Source organism: Rhipicephalus sanguineus, chromosome 8, assembly GCF_013339695.2.
Source record: "Rhipicephalus sanguineus isolate Rsan-2018 chromosome 8, BIME_Rsan_1.4, whole genome shotgun sequence".
In the NCBI taxonomy this organism is placed as follows: domain Eukaryota; kingdom Metazoa; phylum Arthropoda; class Arachnida; order Ixodida; family Ixodidae; genus Rhipicephalus; species Rhipicephalus sanguineus.
The window spans coordinates 20,976,274-20,992,605 of record NC_051183.1 but is presented as its reverse complement, the minus strand read 5'-3'; the positions used below and the strand labels follow the sequence as shown (position 1 = coordinate 20,992,605).

The 16,332-nt window shown below is 49.0% G+C and overlaps 2 protein-coding genes across 9 annotated transcripts in view; both read right to left on the bottom strand.

Moving 5' to 3' along the window:
* LOC119401530 (SIN3-HDAC complex-associated factor) overlaps positions 1 to 11,910 on the bottom strand; it is a 29,916-nt gene extending 18,006 nt beyond the window's left edge. For 2 of the 4 annotated variants that reach the window (XR_007417342.1, XM_037668418.2), the window contains exon 1: positions 11,183 to 11,331. The gene's annotated coding sequence lies outside the window, so the exon portion shown is untranslated. Of the gene's footprint in view, positions 1 to 542; positions 1,102 to 11,182; positions 11,332 to 11,771 lie in introns of those variants that run through there. The other 2 variants (XM_037668419.2, XM_037668420.2) reach the window with 2 other exon arrangements.
* Positions 11,911 to 12,617: 707 nt separating this feature from the next.
* The window catches only part of LOC119401529 (serine/threonine-protein phosphatase 6 regulatory subunit 3), a 61,618-nt gene continuing 57,903 nt past the window's right edge, over positions 12,618 to 16,332 (bottom strand). For 4 of the 5 annotated variants that reach the window (XM_037668417.2, XM_037668413.2, XM_037668414.2 and 1 more), the window contains one exon: positions 12,618 to 15,797. In XM_037668417.2, the coding sequence (XP_037524345.1) occupies positions 15,587 to 15,797 (211 nt within the window). In that variant the 3' untranslated portion in view covers positions 12,618 to 15,586. The remainder of the gene's footprint in view (positions 15,798 to 16,332) is intronic. The other variant, XR_007417341.1, reaches the window with a different exon arrangement.

Here is a 16,332-nt window from a genome sequence, read left to right as displayed (position 1 = left end):
GCGCAAAGGGGTAGCGCCGAAGGGGTTACGCACTGGCAATGGAAGTTTGGAACGGGGAACAAAAAATCGGTTCCTTTATCAGCCGTTGTTAGGGAGTACTATCCCGAAAAAAAAGAAAAAGAAAGTAGGTATCGCTCAGCGTGGAAGGGAAGGGTTACACGGATAGGTAAAAGACTGAAGGAAACGCGATACTTCCGCGATTACATGGATAGGTAACAGACTGAAGGAAACGCGATACCTCCGCTGTTATATGAAGAGGTAACTGATTATACAGGAAACGCGGTACCTCCGCGACCGCGCGCGGCTTGCACTCTCGCACAGGCGACCTGGCATCGCCGAGGTCAGGTTTAGGTCACAGGAGTGCACGACGTGGGATTAGTGATCGGAGGATAAGGCGACTTCCGCGAACCAAAACCGAAAATACACTTTTGCACCGATCCTACGAAGCACTGCTGTAGCGAAGTCAGTCCGGAATGGACGTTACGGGGTGAAAGAAGGGGGTGGTAATAAGGGGGGAGATCGCGACACATCGACATACTGACCCGCGATCCGTAGCGCTGCTACCTTCGAACCTCTCGCCGCACGCCGCTTCCCTGCTGCTGCCGCTCGTGGGACACCGTAACCGCCGCGGCTCGCTCCTCACGTAACAACACGCCGCCGACACCCCTTCGTCGCCGCCTTCTTCCAGTCGCCCTGGCGTAGGCACGGCCGTCATTGACGAGTGCAGAGCAGAGGCGATCCGCCTGCTCCGGCGGCGTCCTTGGGCCCAGAGATCCGCTACAGTCCGCACCTGCCTTCTTGACGCACACTCCGTCCCGTTCAGAACAGACCGCGATGAGCACCGTCACACACGGAGACCGCCTAATATCCCCCCCGAAACGCAAGCTGGAATCTACGATCAGGGAAAAACCACCACGATATGGGGGTCAGCCACGAAACGACGATGGCAATGCAGTAGTTGCGTTGCAGCTGCTGAAAGGCTAGGAAATGTTCCACTGGCGATCCTCCTCTCCCACTGGCTCTTCCCTCCTTCCCTTGGTACCACAGCCGACTGCGGATCTAACGATTTCCGTCCGCCCCGGCGACTGCTTGCGCACTCCGCGGTGCTCGATTCCCCTTCTTCCCTAACATCCTTCCCACTCATGCTCCCCTCACACCGCAACCAGAGAACATCGACGCTTCCTTCTCCGCCATTCGACGTTCGCCTCCCCAATGCCGCAGCACCCTTCCCTACAAGCCCCCCCCACCCCCTTTGCATCGCCACCTCTACGTATATATATATATTTGTCGAATCGCGCATCTTAGGCGTTTCCCCGGCAGTATAAACCCTCTCCCCCTTTTTCCTTCGCTGCGTCCCCAGTCCTTCCCTATTTCTCGCCACTCCCCGGGACTTTCCCGGGGAATTCCCCTTCCCCTACCTCTCTGAGTGGAGAGGAAAAAAATCGATTTCTTCCCACGAGCCGCGAAGGCGCTGCAGCGAGCAGCCGCGGCGCGGCGCTACCGCCGCCTTCCTTGCGCGATACTCCACTTTCCTTTTTTAGTGTGTCTTTTAGGGAAAAAAGGAGCGCGCCTTTTTTAGGGAAGATATTTTTTTGTGACGGGAAAAGACACCATAGACTCTCGCCCTCTTTGCCACATTCCCTCGAGGACACTTCTTTCTCTTGTTCAGCCACAACAGTGCTTGAGCTCGAAACCGTCACTGACAGGCCATAAAGCAAACGCGAACTACAAAAAGAAACTAAGCGAAGAAAGAACCACACCGAATAAAAACGCGTGCACAGCAATCGTCGCATGACACGGGGATGAAAAAGAAAAGGAAAGTCGGGAGTTTCTCAAGAACCAGTCAGTGTACTGCGCCGCGCCATTCCTCGGACATTTATTCTCTTTCGCCTCGGCACTTTTTCTTTTTGTTCTCCGAGCCGTCTAGACAGAACCGCTTGTGACGAAATGCGCGGGCTATAACTTTCTGTGCGCATGCGCTGCTTGGGAGCAGGCGACGTACATAACGTGTCGTCTCGTGCGTCACACACAAACACACAAAGCCGTAGTGCCTCTCGCCCCTTTTGTGAAACGGAGCAGAGAGAGAGAGAAAAAAAAAGGCGATCCCAGAGCATGCCCACATCGACGTGAGGACCGCGAAGTATGACGACAGACATTCGCGTATCGGCGTGAAAGAAAAACTCAGGCAAAGTGCGGTGCGAGGCACAAGTTATCGCAATAGCAGCCGCGGGCGCCTTCTTTCTCTGGCAACGGTGTGTAACTTGCTCATCGGCCGCGCTCCCGTTTCGTCACGGAAGACATGACGTGCTCATGACGTACGCACACGACTGGCATTAAACCGCGCAAACGGCGCTGCTGAAGAAATCTCACCCGAAATAATGAAATTATTAGAACATTTCGGAAGCTCTGCTCGGCGGGCATGCGGCCTGTTGCTGAGATGCAGGCCGTTAAAGGGGTATTCAGACGGGGGACAAATCCTCGGGGGATAAAGGCGGAGCCTAGTGACGTCAGTTCGCGAGAAGTCTCCACAAATGTCCTCCACTCACACGGACGAGGCGAACGGAGGGGGACACCCAGTGTAAGACTACTCTGGTGGCTTGTATGACCCGTTTGACGAGCTGCAGACTGGACACCCACTGCCGTTCTCTGGTGCAACAATGTGGCCAAACAAGAGCCCGAAATTCCGCCATATCCCCCACCGCCGGGGGATCGTTTGTCCTGTCGGGGAAAAGGTCCCCGTATCCTCCGAGGAGTCGCGGGGGTGTCGCGCCAATCACTAATCCGTGACGTCGCGGTCACGTGATCCGCAATCCCTCCGTGTCCCCCGCCGACTTCTCCCTCGTGTGAATACCACGTAAGTAGCGGGTACGACTCCCCGCGCGCAAAGGATGATGATTTATGGAGTTTTCCGTGTCAAAGTCACGATTTGGTTATAAAGCCCGCCGTATAGTGAATGGCTCCACATAATTTCGACCACTTGCGGTTCTTTAAAGTGTACTGTCATCGCACAACACACGGGATTTCGCCTCCATCGAAATGCGACCGCAGCGGCCGGGATCGAACCCACGTCTTTAGGGTCGGCAGCCGAGCATCGTAACCACGGGACATTGCGACGGACGGTATGGTGATGCGAGTGACCGATGGATGGTTGTGGCACTCTCTGCATTCAGTCCCCATTAGCCTACGTTTTTCGTGCATAACAAATGTTTCCCTCGACCGTATGCGTTCTTATTGATATGCATTTGGCGCCCCACGCTGGGCGCCAAATGTGGGCGCAGGCCAGTGGCCAGCTGGAGCTCTGAGAGAGAACACGGAGGCAGCAACAAGAAACAACATCTCGACATAATCACTGCTTGAAGACAAGGGCCAGACCAAAATCTGCACCATGCCCCCCCCCCTCTCCCCCGGCCGGTCGTATTCCTTTTCCCAAACCTTAATGAAAAGGTGAAAATCTACGGATAATGAAGCTAAGGAATATAAAGGGCACGTTAATTGTGCTGTTTTAAAGGAGTACTCACACGAATTTGGTGGGCGAGTTCGAATTGATGCATATTGTAAGCCAACCGGGACGCACCCATTACGTATAACGACATCACAAAACACTTTTACCTTGGACGCCGCATTTTTCCGCCCCCGCATCCGAAACTTAACAGGCCGCAGGCGCTAACCCTACGCTTACTGCAAACGCACACATATCCAAACCTCGCCAAGCTTCATGTTTTCTATCCCGACGCGTACCCCAGCGACACGTGCCCCTCGTGCGGACACACGGCGACACTCACACACATGCTCTGGGAGTGTAGAAACGCTCATCCCGGCTCTACCTCACACAAGTGGGAGACGTCCCTCAGAAGCTCGCTTCTCGCCGACCAGCAATGGGCTGTCCAGCAGGCCCACGAGGCGGCCGCCAGATATTCTCTGTCGGTCCCTACGTGGGAGACGCCCGCTACGCGCTGAGCGCGTTCTGCAGGACGTAAATAAAGTTTTTCCAATCCAAAAAGAAGCCAGCGCAAACAAAACGGAACACACGAAACTGCACTGAAAGGAAGTACTGTGTCCTTCCTTGCCTGTGTTCCGTCTTGTTTGCACTGACTTTTTTTACAATATGAATTTTAAATATTTTCTGATTGCTGTTCTCAATAAAAACACTGGCGTTGAGAACCCTAAAAAGTATTGTGGTGCCTGGGAATGCGTCGGACATATTTTTAATACCGCTACCTTTAAAAAAAAAAACACCTTTGGTTTCGGTATCGAGAAGGCTGCTTCTCAGTGACGTGTCATCGCAGTGTGACGTCACGGGAAAAACAGCAACTCGCGACGTACTAGCGGCATCTCTGTCATCTGCTCGTGATGCACGTGAACAACGATAAGTGAACTGAAGTCGCCCCGACAGCGATTTCTGCGATTTACGCTGCATGCAAGACGCAGAGTTCGCACACTCAGCGAAACTGTTGACTCGTCGCGATAACGTCCGGTGGGGCTGGCTTGCAGATGCGCAGTGTCGAAAACTTTAAAATAAAAGTAAAAGGCTGCATACGTTTTGTCTAACTCCGGTGTGTGGAGAGCGTTAACACTGCGTACCAAGGAAACAAAAAATGTCCCTTTTCCGATTCCTAAAAATCGTGTCCGTACTCCTTTAACTGTACTGTAGTAATTGATATAAATGTCAAGAAAGTAAAGTGGATGTAAAGACAACTTGCCGCCGGCAGGAACCGAACCGGCAACCTTCGTATAACGCGCCTGATGCTCTACCAACTGAGCTATGACGGCAGTCATTCTCTAGTCCACTTTATCAGGTATTTATGTGCATGCGAACGTGGGGGTGTTAGTCAGCGCCGCTCGCAGCCATGACGGCGAGTGTGGAACACTTTTTCGTTGTCTTTTCGCCCACTTTACTTTCTTCACATTTGGGCCAGGGCTCCTGCCATTCCACGGGACATTTGCCACTCCATTAACGACTTTCAACACACCAGGTTCAAAAAATGCTCCTTCCGACGCTATATCTATTCCCCCATCGAAATGGGAATTTTCGTGCTGTATTTTCGGTTGGAACTAGTACGAAACGGGTATGGAAAGGATGAGGAAACGAGCCGAGATTGTTACAGATCGCGAAGCAAACACATTTATGCAGTGTCAGGTTACGGTTTACTTCTTGCGTACCGAGTTCTTTTTAACATGCACTCCGCGCGCTTTCTTTTCGCAGTGCGCGCCTATCGGCGATAGCAAAACGTCTAAAGGACGTCTTAGAAAAGTCTTATGCTCTTTTTGACACGCGCTTGCAGCTCGTTACGCACGCTTTCCATTTGCAGTCTGCATCTATCGGTGGCAGCACAAACGTCTAAAAAAGGAGCGTGTATTCTTTTAACACGCACTCGCAGCTCGTTAGGCGCATTTTCTTTTTGCAGTCCGCGCCTATCGGTGGCAGTGCAAACGTCTAAAAAACGTCCAGGAAACGTCTAAAAAAGAGGGGAGTGTTCATTTTAACACGCACTTGCACGCGGTATTTGCTTTTCGCAGTCAGTTTGTCGGTATATGGTACTATAAAAGTTTATAATGCACACCACATCCGAAATCCAACTAAAGAGTAGAGCAAGTGGCCTCGGAGCCTTTTTCCTAACGCATATCTGCACTATTCCGATACATTAATTCTGGGCACTGTCAAATTCGCCATCTTGTAAGCTATGATTTGCCCGCAGGTCTGCTACGGGCTCTTTGATTGGTCCAAAATGCCGCCATTACAGAATTCGAAAATATGATACAAACTGAAGATGTCTCGTATATAGTGCCCTATTACTTAAAAAATGCAGAATTCAGGCCAAACTCCATGACGCGAAGTTTAGTCACTTCATTTGAGTGCGGGAATGCAGACCGTACCTGCACAGAACTGGAAATCGAAAGTGCGACCTCGCACTCCGCAACTGAAAGTCACCGACATGTGACTAAGTACCAATTAGGATAGCAGGTTGGGGGATTGGGCACGCACTGACACAAGGCTTTAGAGTAATGACTAGGCCTGGCTTACCGAAAGCAGAGTCAAAGGGTATGTAAGGAACAACAGTAAAACTCTATCCCTTCATTTGGTTAAGAGAAAGTTGTGGACCTTGAAACTTTAGGAAAGATTGTACCATTGAACACTTCTACGACAAACTGACCAGCATAATTAGGTATGTGCATGCGTTATACGCTAACCTCTTGGGCACGCATGTTATGTTTAAAAGATATTGTACGTCCAGAACAGTACCCCGTACTGAATGACAAAAGGCAGGTATGCGAAGTGCAGACAAAAAGTCACATCAAGTGCAGACAAAAAGTCACAATACCGCAACTCACGAACACCTCCTGGTAAAGAGTTCCAGTGTTCAATTGTTGAAAGAAAAAAACTTTAAATATGTCAATTCTAACTTCGAAATGTTAAAAGATATAGCTTGTGAGAGCTATGAGTACGGGAAGGATTTGCGAACTTAACAAATTTGTATAAACAATGGAGGTGTGATGAGTTATTTAGACAATGCAGAAACTTTTAAACATATAGTGCAGCGACACGCTCAGAAAGGGGTAAGGTTAAGACTAGAAAGGTTAGAGCAAGGCGAAAAACATTAACAGGTTCTTTGCACCCGTCTTGGTGTGCTTACACAATCTTCCCTTTCTTCCGCAACAACGTTGTTGACAGCCTACTTCTTTGTCAGGCTCCAGACAAATGGGAAAGGGGAGAGTGAGTGTGTGTGGGGAAGATTGGGATGGCCAACTCATTTTGGGGACGGCTAGCCCAATGAACCACGGTTGACGCAACGTTCAGAACGACCTTGCGAGTCTGGCGGTACGCAGTTTCTGCGGCTTGCAAATATATGCAGCGCAAACGAGAACAGAAAAAAAAAAGTTTATTTAAATGAAATGGAAAGGCTCATCGTGCAAAGTTAACAGAAGAGCCACACATTTCAGCGTTTGTTTCTCATGCTTTGAATAATAGGAAACCTAGAATGCAAAACTGAAATTGTGCTACGCGTGTGGAATTTTTATCGTCACGGTGGTCAAACTTCGATGGTTGAAGTTAGCTCAATGGGTTGGCTTTATTCAATGCATTCAAGGCGCACTGTTGAATCTAGCAGCACATCGCAGCTTCTTCACAGCTTGTAACTAGGCAACACATATAATGCCAGAAAAAGAAAAACAACGATTCTCAAAACTCCGAGCAAGGAGAAGAAGGTCAAAATTTTTAATATTCGGCTTAGCAGGTCACCTCAACCTGAAGTGACAGCCTTTTAGCCACTTCGCCATTTTACCGAGGGGTGTTCGTCTTAATGGAGGCCTTCCTTCGCACAAATTGTCTAATTAGCAAAAGTAACAAATGATACCAATGACGTGAAAATTTTAGCAAGAAACAACACTGAAAACAGACCACACCCAATAGCTCGTGAGCATGACTATAAAATGCTAGTTAATAGAACACTGCAAGATTGCTTGCGGCTGGTAGAGCTTACATTAAGTTCCATGAAACCTGATATGAATGCACACAATAGAATTGCACACCTTTTGGAATTCTCTTGAGCTGGCAGCTGGACGTATATAGCGATCAGAGGCGTAGCCAGGGGGTGGAAAATCGGGCCTGTGCCCCCCCCCCCTCTCCCCCCCCCCCCCCCAAAATATTTCTGCCTACGCCCTTGACAGCGATATGTACACATGGATGAATTGTGGAACTACATCAGTAGTAGATTATCATAGAATGTTACCTTTCTGCACTTAAAGGGACACTAAGGGCAAATGACATTTGATGTCACAGCGAAAGGACAACGTTGGACAACCTCTAAAGCGTCAGTATTCTGCACAGAAGCGCTTTAGTAATTGACAAAATTAAGGCCAGTGCAGGACACAATTTGCGCCACCACTGGGGCATTCTGAAACGCAAGCCTCAGGACGAAGAACGTCCTCAGTACAACCAACGACTAGTATTCAAACTACTCACGATAGAAAAGAAAATTGCAGGGCAGGATAGGACTGAATAAAACAGAACTTGCACATCTCAGTTTCATCGGTGGAAAAATGAACTTAAGGTTAACCTCACACATTTAGTTTTCCCCAAGCTGTGCTGAACAGGCATGGCAAAAGCTGCGTCACACGGCCGTTCTCTTTGTGCTTAAGATATGCGTACCACTAAAACATGATTGTCTTTCAAGCCCAGCATTTCCTTGGCAAGAAACAAGCACTATGAGGTTTCTGGAATGCTATTTCAACAATGCATGTTGACTTAATGTCTTTAGTGTTCCTTTAATGGGGCAATGTCAAAGCATGACACATCTTTCTTTATTACACCCCCAGAGGAATGCCTTTACTTTGCTTAATTTTTTTTTAAAACAAGCTTGTGGCCTTCGAGTGATTAGCACTGCAAATCTCATTAAGAATCATTAATGTCGCAGCTCTTGAAGTATGCAACCACTACGTGTTTTATTCTATGCTGTCGCAACAGTCTGGCGCCTCGTTTAGCCTGTTAAGTCTTTTAGTGTTCCCGGGATAATAACATCTAATCAGAAGCATCAAAGGTAACGAACAGAGCTACACTAACGACATACGTTGAATCATAAATCAACTCAGGTTACCGGCACAACAGGTGGCGTGTTTATAGGTCACGAATGTTCTAAAACGCAGTCCTGCCATTGCAAACATCTGTGCGACCATCGTTTAGTGCCATCGTTAACATCTGTCTCAACACAGCTGCAGTTTCTCTAAACAAAAACTGTCGCCTTTTCCTGGAACTGTCGCACGTTCTGTGGGCTCTCCTAGGTCGGCTGCCCAAACACTTGACAAAAGATTGTAGACAGTGTTGGCTCAGAACAACGATCGTGTCACAAGTGTGACTTTTCTTTCAACCTCGCTAAATTGGTGTCGGGCGGTGAGCTACAGATCAATTCCTCTCGCGAACACACCTGATGTCAGTTATCGCCTTGCACCCTTAATTGCTACAGATTTTTCCTTCTCAAATTTGTGCTTCAATGATTGACAAGTCGAACGATGATTAACTGAGCGCGAACCATCAAGGACAGCGGGGTTACAATTGCGTGCCCCTCAGCAACACAACTCATCTGCTGTCATAGAACCCTGAATAGAAGCAGCGAAACTGTACCTCTGTTCGCATCTACGCAGTATTTGAATGCGCCGGGAAGTGTTATAGCAGATAGACTGCTACAAAATATGATCTCAATTGCAGACCTTAATTCATATTACCCATACAGACAACTACAGCATGACGGGTGATCACTTGCATGTTTGCCTCCTGCAATGAAGTAGTCTTTTTTCTCGTTCCCAGCTGGGATTATGTAAATGAGTGTCTGGCTTTTTTCCCTCCAGAAGTGCTCTTACTTACGCATGCTCTCACTACCATTACTAACGCAAAAACATTGTCCGTTAGCAGAGAAAAATGTGGCGTGCTCTTCAACATAGAGCTGCATACAGATGAATCTGTACTTCCACCACATCATAAGGAAAGCGCGATCTGCCCCAAGTCGTGCCGACACAAAATGACTGATCGAAAACGAATTTGGTGCCATACAAAACGAGTTGCTCGATATTGAAAAGTGCAATTTACCTTTAGTTTGCCTTGAAGCGTGATCAGCTACATGAACGATTATGTTAGACGGTTTAGAGGCGAGATGCACATTACGAATATGCTGTATGGGTACGGCCCGCCTGCAAATAAGATGCAACAGGCAATTTTTATGTTCAGCTAACAAAATGGGTATACAGGAGCACCTACCAAGGTGGGAAGCAAATGTGAGGCTGTAAACAAAAGTTGCCAGCACTCCCAGAGCATTTCTCTTGAGAACTTGAAGGATCCAGCTAGAAAGAACTGCAAACAACTCGACCGTCTCTCATCAACAAGCTTTCAAGAGCGTTAATGTAATCACTCTTTATTTCATCTTGGAAGAGGCTAGTTATGACGAAGCAATCATGATAACAACAACAAACAGGTACGAGCTTGTAGAACTTATTAAAGGTGCAGACACGCGATAATGCTCACCAATACTGATATGCCAGCATAATACAATAGTTGTGAACCACGTTTACATGCCTCTTTTCTGTTTCACTGTCCTTCTTTTTTTTTGCACGCAAGTCAAACAGACAAGGTCCTCAAAGCCGCACGAAAATGTCAGGGTGACCGCGATGCAACGTGAAGCGCTGACGTCACTATGACGAAAGCACTAGAAAACAGCTACCCGGAATGCCCATAACGCCGGCAATCTAGCACGACCATTATAACGTCACCGATAGATGGTCAACTTCTGGCACTCAAAAAACACTGGCTTTCCCGAAGCCATGCGCTAAGCACTACGTGTCGCACGAATCGCTAACGGCGCGGGTTTATTACGCAGCGCTTAAATGCTACGTCGCCGCCGTGACATGCGCGCGCAACGAGCGACCAATGACTTGGCACGAACCATAAACGTGTTCCTTCTACGCAGCCAGACGCATGAAGCGGTGAGGGGGGGGGGGGGGTTGGCAAGCGAAAGCGGCGAAACGGGTACAGATCTCACGAATATGGGTCAGAAGCTCGCCTACGCCAAAGCGGCGTGACAGAAAAAACTAGAGAGGGGGACCGGAGAATCAAAATGAAAAAGAAGGCCTGCTGAAGCCATCCGGGTAAGGCAGCGTGCGCCCGACAAGCAACCGTTGCTAGCTGGCACCTGCCGCGGCTCCAGCGAGAAAGCGGGCACGAGTCGAGCGAAAGAGACACAAAAGACGATCTGCGCATGGCAGGCCTAGAAAGATGGGGGCCAGCAATCGGAAGCGCACCCGAGCAATCGATCCAGGAGGGGAGCGGTCAATGCCCTTCCTCGGCGCACGCCACGGCCATCCCTGGCCGCACACCGGCCGGTTTCAAAAGCGACTGTGACATCGCTTGACACGTGTCGTAAAGAGTGTCTCGTCAACCTAAGTTCTCTACGGATGACTCCGCGAACGTCCCGCGGGCTGCGGCGAAAACCTTTCGAGAGTGGGTCGTGGAAAAAGCGCGAATGAATGGTACGAGGCTTAGGCACGAGCCCGATGCGACGCAGTTTTCGCAACCTTGCGCGCCGTGTCAGCGGCCCGAGAGGGCACGCGCAGCGGCCGAATGCGTTGGCATCACTTTCTAACAGAATGTAACGGGTGTCGCGGCGAGTTTTGAGGAGGTAAATGGCGTTACAATACTCACTCGGTCAACTTCGCAGGAACGGCTCGCCACCGACGCTCGGCACAAACAGTTAAGCGAGCGGAAGCCAGTTTCAAAGCCGCAGTTGCGCACATGCCGACGTCCTCGTTTTTTGTTGTTTTTGTTTTTTTTCCCTGTAGTGCCCCCCCCCCCCCCTCATCGCTACGAGCACGTTCGCAGGGCAGTGGTCACTCAGTACAGTCATATCATAAAGTAAAACCACTGCGGACTCGTTACTGAAACGTCGCAGTAGCGCGAAGTGCGCGCTAACACTCGCGGAGCGAGGAAAAAAAAAAAAAAAATCCGCCGCAACACCGACACGGCGCACTCATGGGGCAACTGCCTTGCGAGCATCGTTTCACAATAAAAACCTCGACTCCGCAGAAAACCATAAATGGAGACACAAATTTCTTGGCGAGTTTTACGCGTCCGTTGAAACTAAACATCGATAATCGTCGTCTAACACGCATTTCCCTGTCACTTAGGCCTGATGTTCGTGCGCGCCTATTGGGTTGACCTCGATTCCAATTTCGCTTCGGCGCACGCTTTCGGGCGATTGCCGACACTCGAAAAATGTTACGTAGGGACTCACCTCTCTAGTCGTTTCTTTTGGTGAAAACTCCGTTGTGTCTAAACGGCTACGCGACACGTTTCGCACTCAGCAGAGCGATGCCCTCGCCGACACTCGGCTTCACCACCTCTCGACCTTGCGTTGCAGAGAAGAGACATTCGCAGGAGAGTTGAGCGCAATGCGCACGTCCGCTTTTTTGGTTATTTTTCTGCGAGACCGAAAAAAAAAAGGCGAAACAAATAACTGATACGCCAAACTGTACGTCCTGCGGCAACTTTTAGACAGTCCTTTGAAAGTATAAGCGAATGTGGCCGAATCGATTTTTGCAAGTCCTTGGGAGACATCGCGAAAAACGCCAGTACGCAGGCGGCAATTTTGAAAGTTGCAACTACTTCAGCGATACTTCTCCGTCGATACTGCGCGTACGCGAGTATCCTAAGGCGTTAAATGAGTGCACACACACACACACACAGATATATATATATATATATATTAAAGATCGAGAAATATAAACAAGTGTTTCTGTAAAACTAAGAAGTTGTGCAAATATATCCGCATTTACCATGAACCTCATTTGATATGGCCCCAAGGCATCATGCGACAAGGATCGAGTTCTTCTTCCCAGTTTTTAAATACTGATTTGCGGTAGACGTTACGACGCTTACGCACAACCTTGAAGAACAAACTACGTTCGCGCAATCACAGACACACACAACTGCATTTTTTTCCCCACTTTTATTGCATCACCGACTCCTCGCCGTTTCAGTTTTGCTTTCCAGCTTCCAGCAACGCTACAAAAAAAATAAAAATAAAATAAGATCGCCCCAGCAGCGGCAACGAGCTTCGAGAGAACAAATTCGGGAAACATTGTGGAGGGGGGAATGAAAAGCCAGCGACGCGCACAGCAATCCCGATCGCCCAAGGCATGTCTCAAGCACTGCTCTACCGTGTGTAGAGAGAGCACAGGTACGTAAGAACCGCAAGCAACCTGCATGCCGGCTTTTTTTTTTTTTATGGAGACATTTCTCCCCCCATAGGGCGCTCAAAAATCCTGTCGTGACGAACAACCACAAAAGTTTGATCAGATTACCGAGTTTCACTCTCGAAGGTCCGTCGGAAGGCACTTCGTCGCCTGTACTGCTCACTGCCCCCACCCAAATTGACTCCATAAGGAGCTTATCACTCCGACCGCCAGGGGACGACACTAGCCTGTCCCCCTGGCGGCTGCAATAGTAGTGAAGGCTGGGGTTTATGACAGAGACCGCTACGACCTCTAACACTCGCACAAACGTGAAGTTTTCGCGCTTTTGCTATTCTTAGCCTACACCAGTAAGGAGCGAGGGTTGATGCCTGACCGCCAGGGGACGACACTAGCCTGTCCCCCTGGCGGCTGCAAAAGTAGTGAAGGCTGGGGTTTATGACAGAGAGACCGCTACAACCTCTAACACTCGCGCAAACGTGATGTTTTCGAGCTTCTGCCACTCTTAGCCTACACCAGTAAGGTGAGTGGGATGAGGAGAAGAAAAAAAAGTCTGCAAAAACACGCAAGGTTCAGCCACCATACCGTATCTCCTCTTCCACGCAAAAATGTAAAATGCCTGCACCACGTTAAGCTCCACTACAAAATGCCACCGCCATCAACGGTGCCCTACCACACAGAGACCTCCTCTCGGTGTCGTGCATCGTGGCAAAGCCGTCACTGTCCACCTAGTGAGCGAAACTGAAACCTAGTGAAAGCAATTGAGAGGTCATCTAATGAAAACCACAGACATTACAAGTATTTCGTGCTTTTTACCACGATATATATTTTTTAACACTCTCCTTCTCGTGGTGCAATGTAAAATGACTACTACCCCACCCTGTATACAATTCCTAGAAGTCTACGCTGCCTCGATACCGCATCGGACCCCACCTTGAAAAGGAACGTCGCGTTAACGTTCCCTTTAGAAGATACAGCGCCACCTTGGAGGCTGCTTCGGAGTCATTTCGAGGCCTGCGAGCACAGCACACACTTTTTATTTACATGCGCCTACCAATGCGGCTGCTTCCAAAAGCTAAGTGCAGTGCAGAGGCTAGTCACCCTTGTGAATGAGGCAAAGCAAAAAAGAACAAAAAACATGGCATCAAGGCTTGCAGACACCGTAGTTTTTTTTCAGTGGCGCATCGGGATCGTCGTACCTGTAGTCGCAACGCAATCGCAGAGACGCTTGAAACTCGCAATTGCGTGAAAAACGCGCAACCAAGAGCAGGCGCATGTCTCGACAACTGTTCTGTTCGAGAAAGCGGGCGACCTCCTCACTGAAGTGCCCTCCAGCCACAGCACCTACTTTGAGAAAAAAAAAAGTTCCAGCACTTCAGTGTTTTGCTTGCATAGCCAACGGAATCCAGCACAGTGACCGATTTGTCCGGCGGCATCTCAACAGGCACGCTCTTTCCGATGCTGGCTGCTCAACTGGTCACAGCGAGACTCTCAGCAGTGAGCGGGCAAATTTCGACCGCGACAATGATGACTTCTACATAAGCGAGTGCCGAGAGTTGGCTGTTCTTCCCGAAACACAAGTTTGAGAAACGTCCACTTTCTTTGCCACCGATATGGGGAAGGCAAGAAATATTTTTGCCAACAGCGTAACGGCAACCACACATCGCTCCTGATGCGAGATGCAAGGGAGGGTCGATAAAGAACAAGTGACGCTAGAAACAAATGGCTACATTACAAGATAATCCTTTCATAAGACAAAGCAAAATTTCTCAAAATCTTGCCGTGAGCTGTGCCCCAGTGTCCTAGTAATGTGAATTGCGGAGTCATGTAACCTATAGAAAAAGAAGACAGCGGCAAGTAAAAGGAAAAGCGAAACAAGTATTTAAGCGCACTGTAGTAGCCAGCTTCAACAAAACGCAGAAAGGTGACGACATTCGAACGGCGGCAGACTTGGTGATAACCAAAGCGGCCTTGCAACGTATTGGAGCGAGTCTCGCTTCCGCTCAGATTTGGCCCAAGACACTACGGCAACTAGCAAAGACAAAAGAGTGATGAATTATGTGACTGACAGGCTACAGAACAGTCTGTATGCACACACGACACACACACACACACAAAAAGAAGCTCGAAAGCACAAATTAAGAAAAAAAAAAGTTGCTGTTTCTCAAACTCTAAGCTAAAGCAGCCCATGCGATACTGAACGCAGCACACATCCCCAGCGCACCTGTCATTTCCCACGTTCAGGTGAGAAGCGCCGCTAAATATGATTGTTATTCTTGCAACCTATGACACAGTACTTCCCGGATCGATGGAAGAAGATGGGAAGTTGGAACACCGGCTCGTAAAGAACAAAACTCCACGGCACATAATTCGTTTAGTGCTAGCGGTAACCGCGCATTGTACTGAAACTAGAATGGCCGCTGCGGACTCCCTGCGGCAGCGGCGGAACAGAGATGAAGATTTTTTGCTGCATGCTTCCGCGCCACACCAGTCCCCTCCAAGACCACAAGCGCGAGGATGCAACCACACGAGAAGTGACTACTGGAAGCGTAGAGGGGATAAAGAAAAGAGAAAAAAAGCAAGAAAACAAGCATACTTTTAAAGAGTAAGAGAAGACATTAACGAAACGATTATCTCTTGAACCTGCATCAGGGATGGCTGGAAAGAAAAAAAATGACAAAGAAAAAAACTCATGTGTCCTCTTCGCAAACAAGTCCAGAACACGACACCATCTTTCTTCACTCCGGCACATGGTGCAAGTCCTTTTCTTGGTTTCTTTCCCAACTTACAGCCGGAGGAATAAGGTCTAAAAAAAAATCGCTTTCCACTGAGGCAGCAGCAAGACTTTCTAAATGTTTCAAAGAGGTCCATTCTGCACTTGGGGTTGAGTTGGCGGTTGAGGAAGCGTCGCCGTCGTCGATGGCATCGTGGTTGTAGTCGGGGCAGAGGGGTCGGTGCCGTCGGCCGCACTTGGCGCCGGCTGCGCCGCCGTTGTGGTGGTGGTGGTCGCCGTGACGACCTCGTCGGCACTTGTGCCACTGCCGTTGGCCTTGCTTGAGTCTTCTAGCCTGCGAGCCGAAACGCGAAATTGTTGATGCCTTAGGGAGGAATTCATGCGCATAGCTGATAACCCCCTCACAAAAGCGCAATGTGCTCCTGCGACGGGGTTATCTTGTGACAGAAAAAAGCCACTCTTTCAATCAGCAGTGGCATTCCTGATCGCAAACAGTGGCTTGGTAAAAGATGGGGGGAAGAAAATGCATCATTTACTTTTTCTTTTTTGCTTCAAAACAAGCGCGCAAAATAATTACATGCTATAGGTAGGGCCGAAGAGCAAACAATGTAGCAACCGTGCCACAGCATCCCTGTGTTCCATCCCACCGTTACTGGCAGCACTAGTTTCAGTTTCAATCGTAAGTTGACGCCCCAACTTCAGATTTCAAATTTCGATAAGAGGTTGACCTACAATCCTGTGAACATGGTATGTTCATTACTTAGCCCTAAATTGTCACATTTCAATATGCGAGTGTTGTGCCAATCAGAGCAAAGTGCTCACAGACTCATACTGTGTCGAACTGCGCTGCCATTTCGAAGCAACGAAAG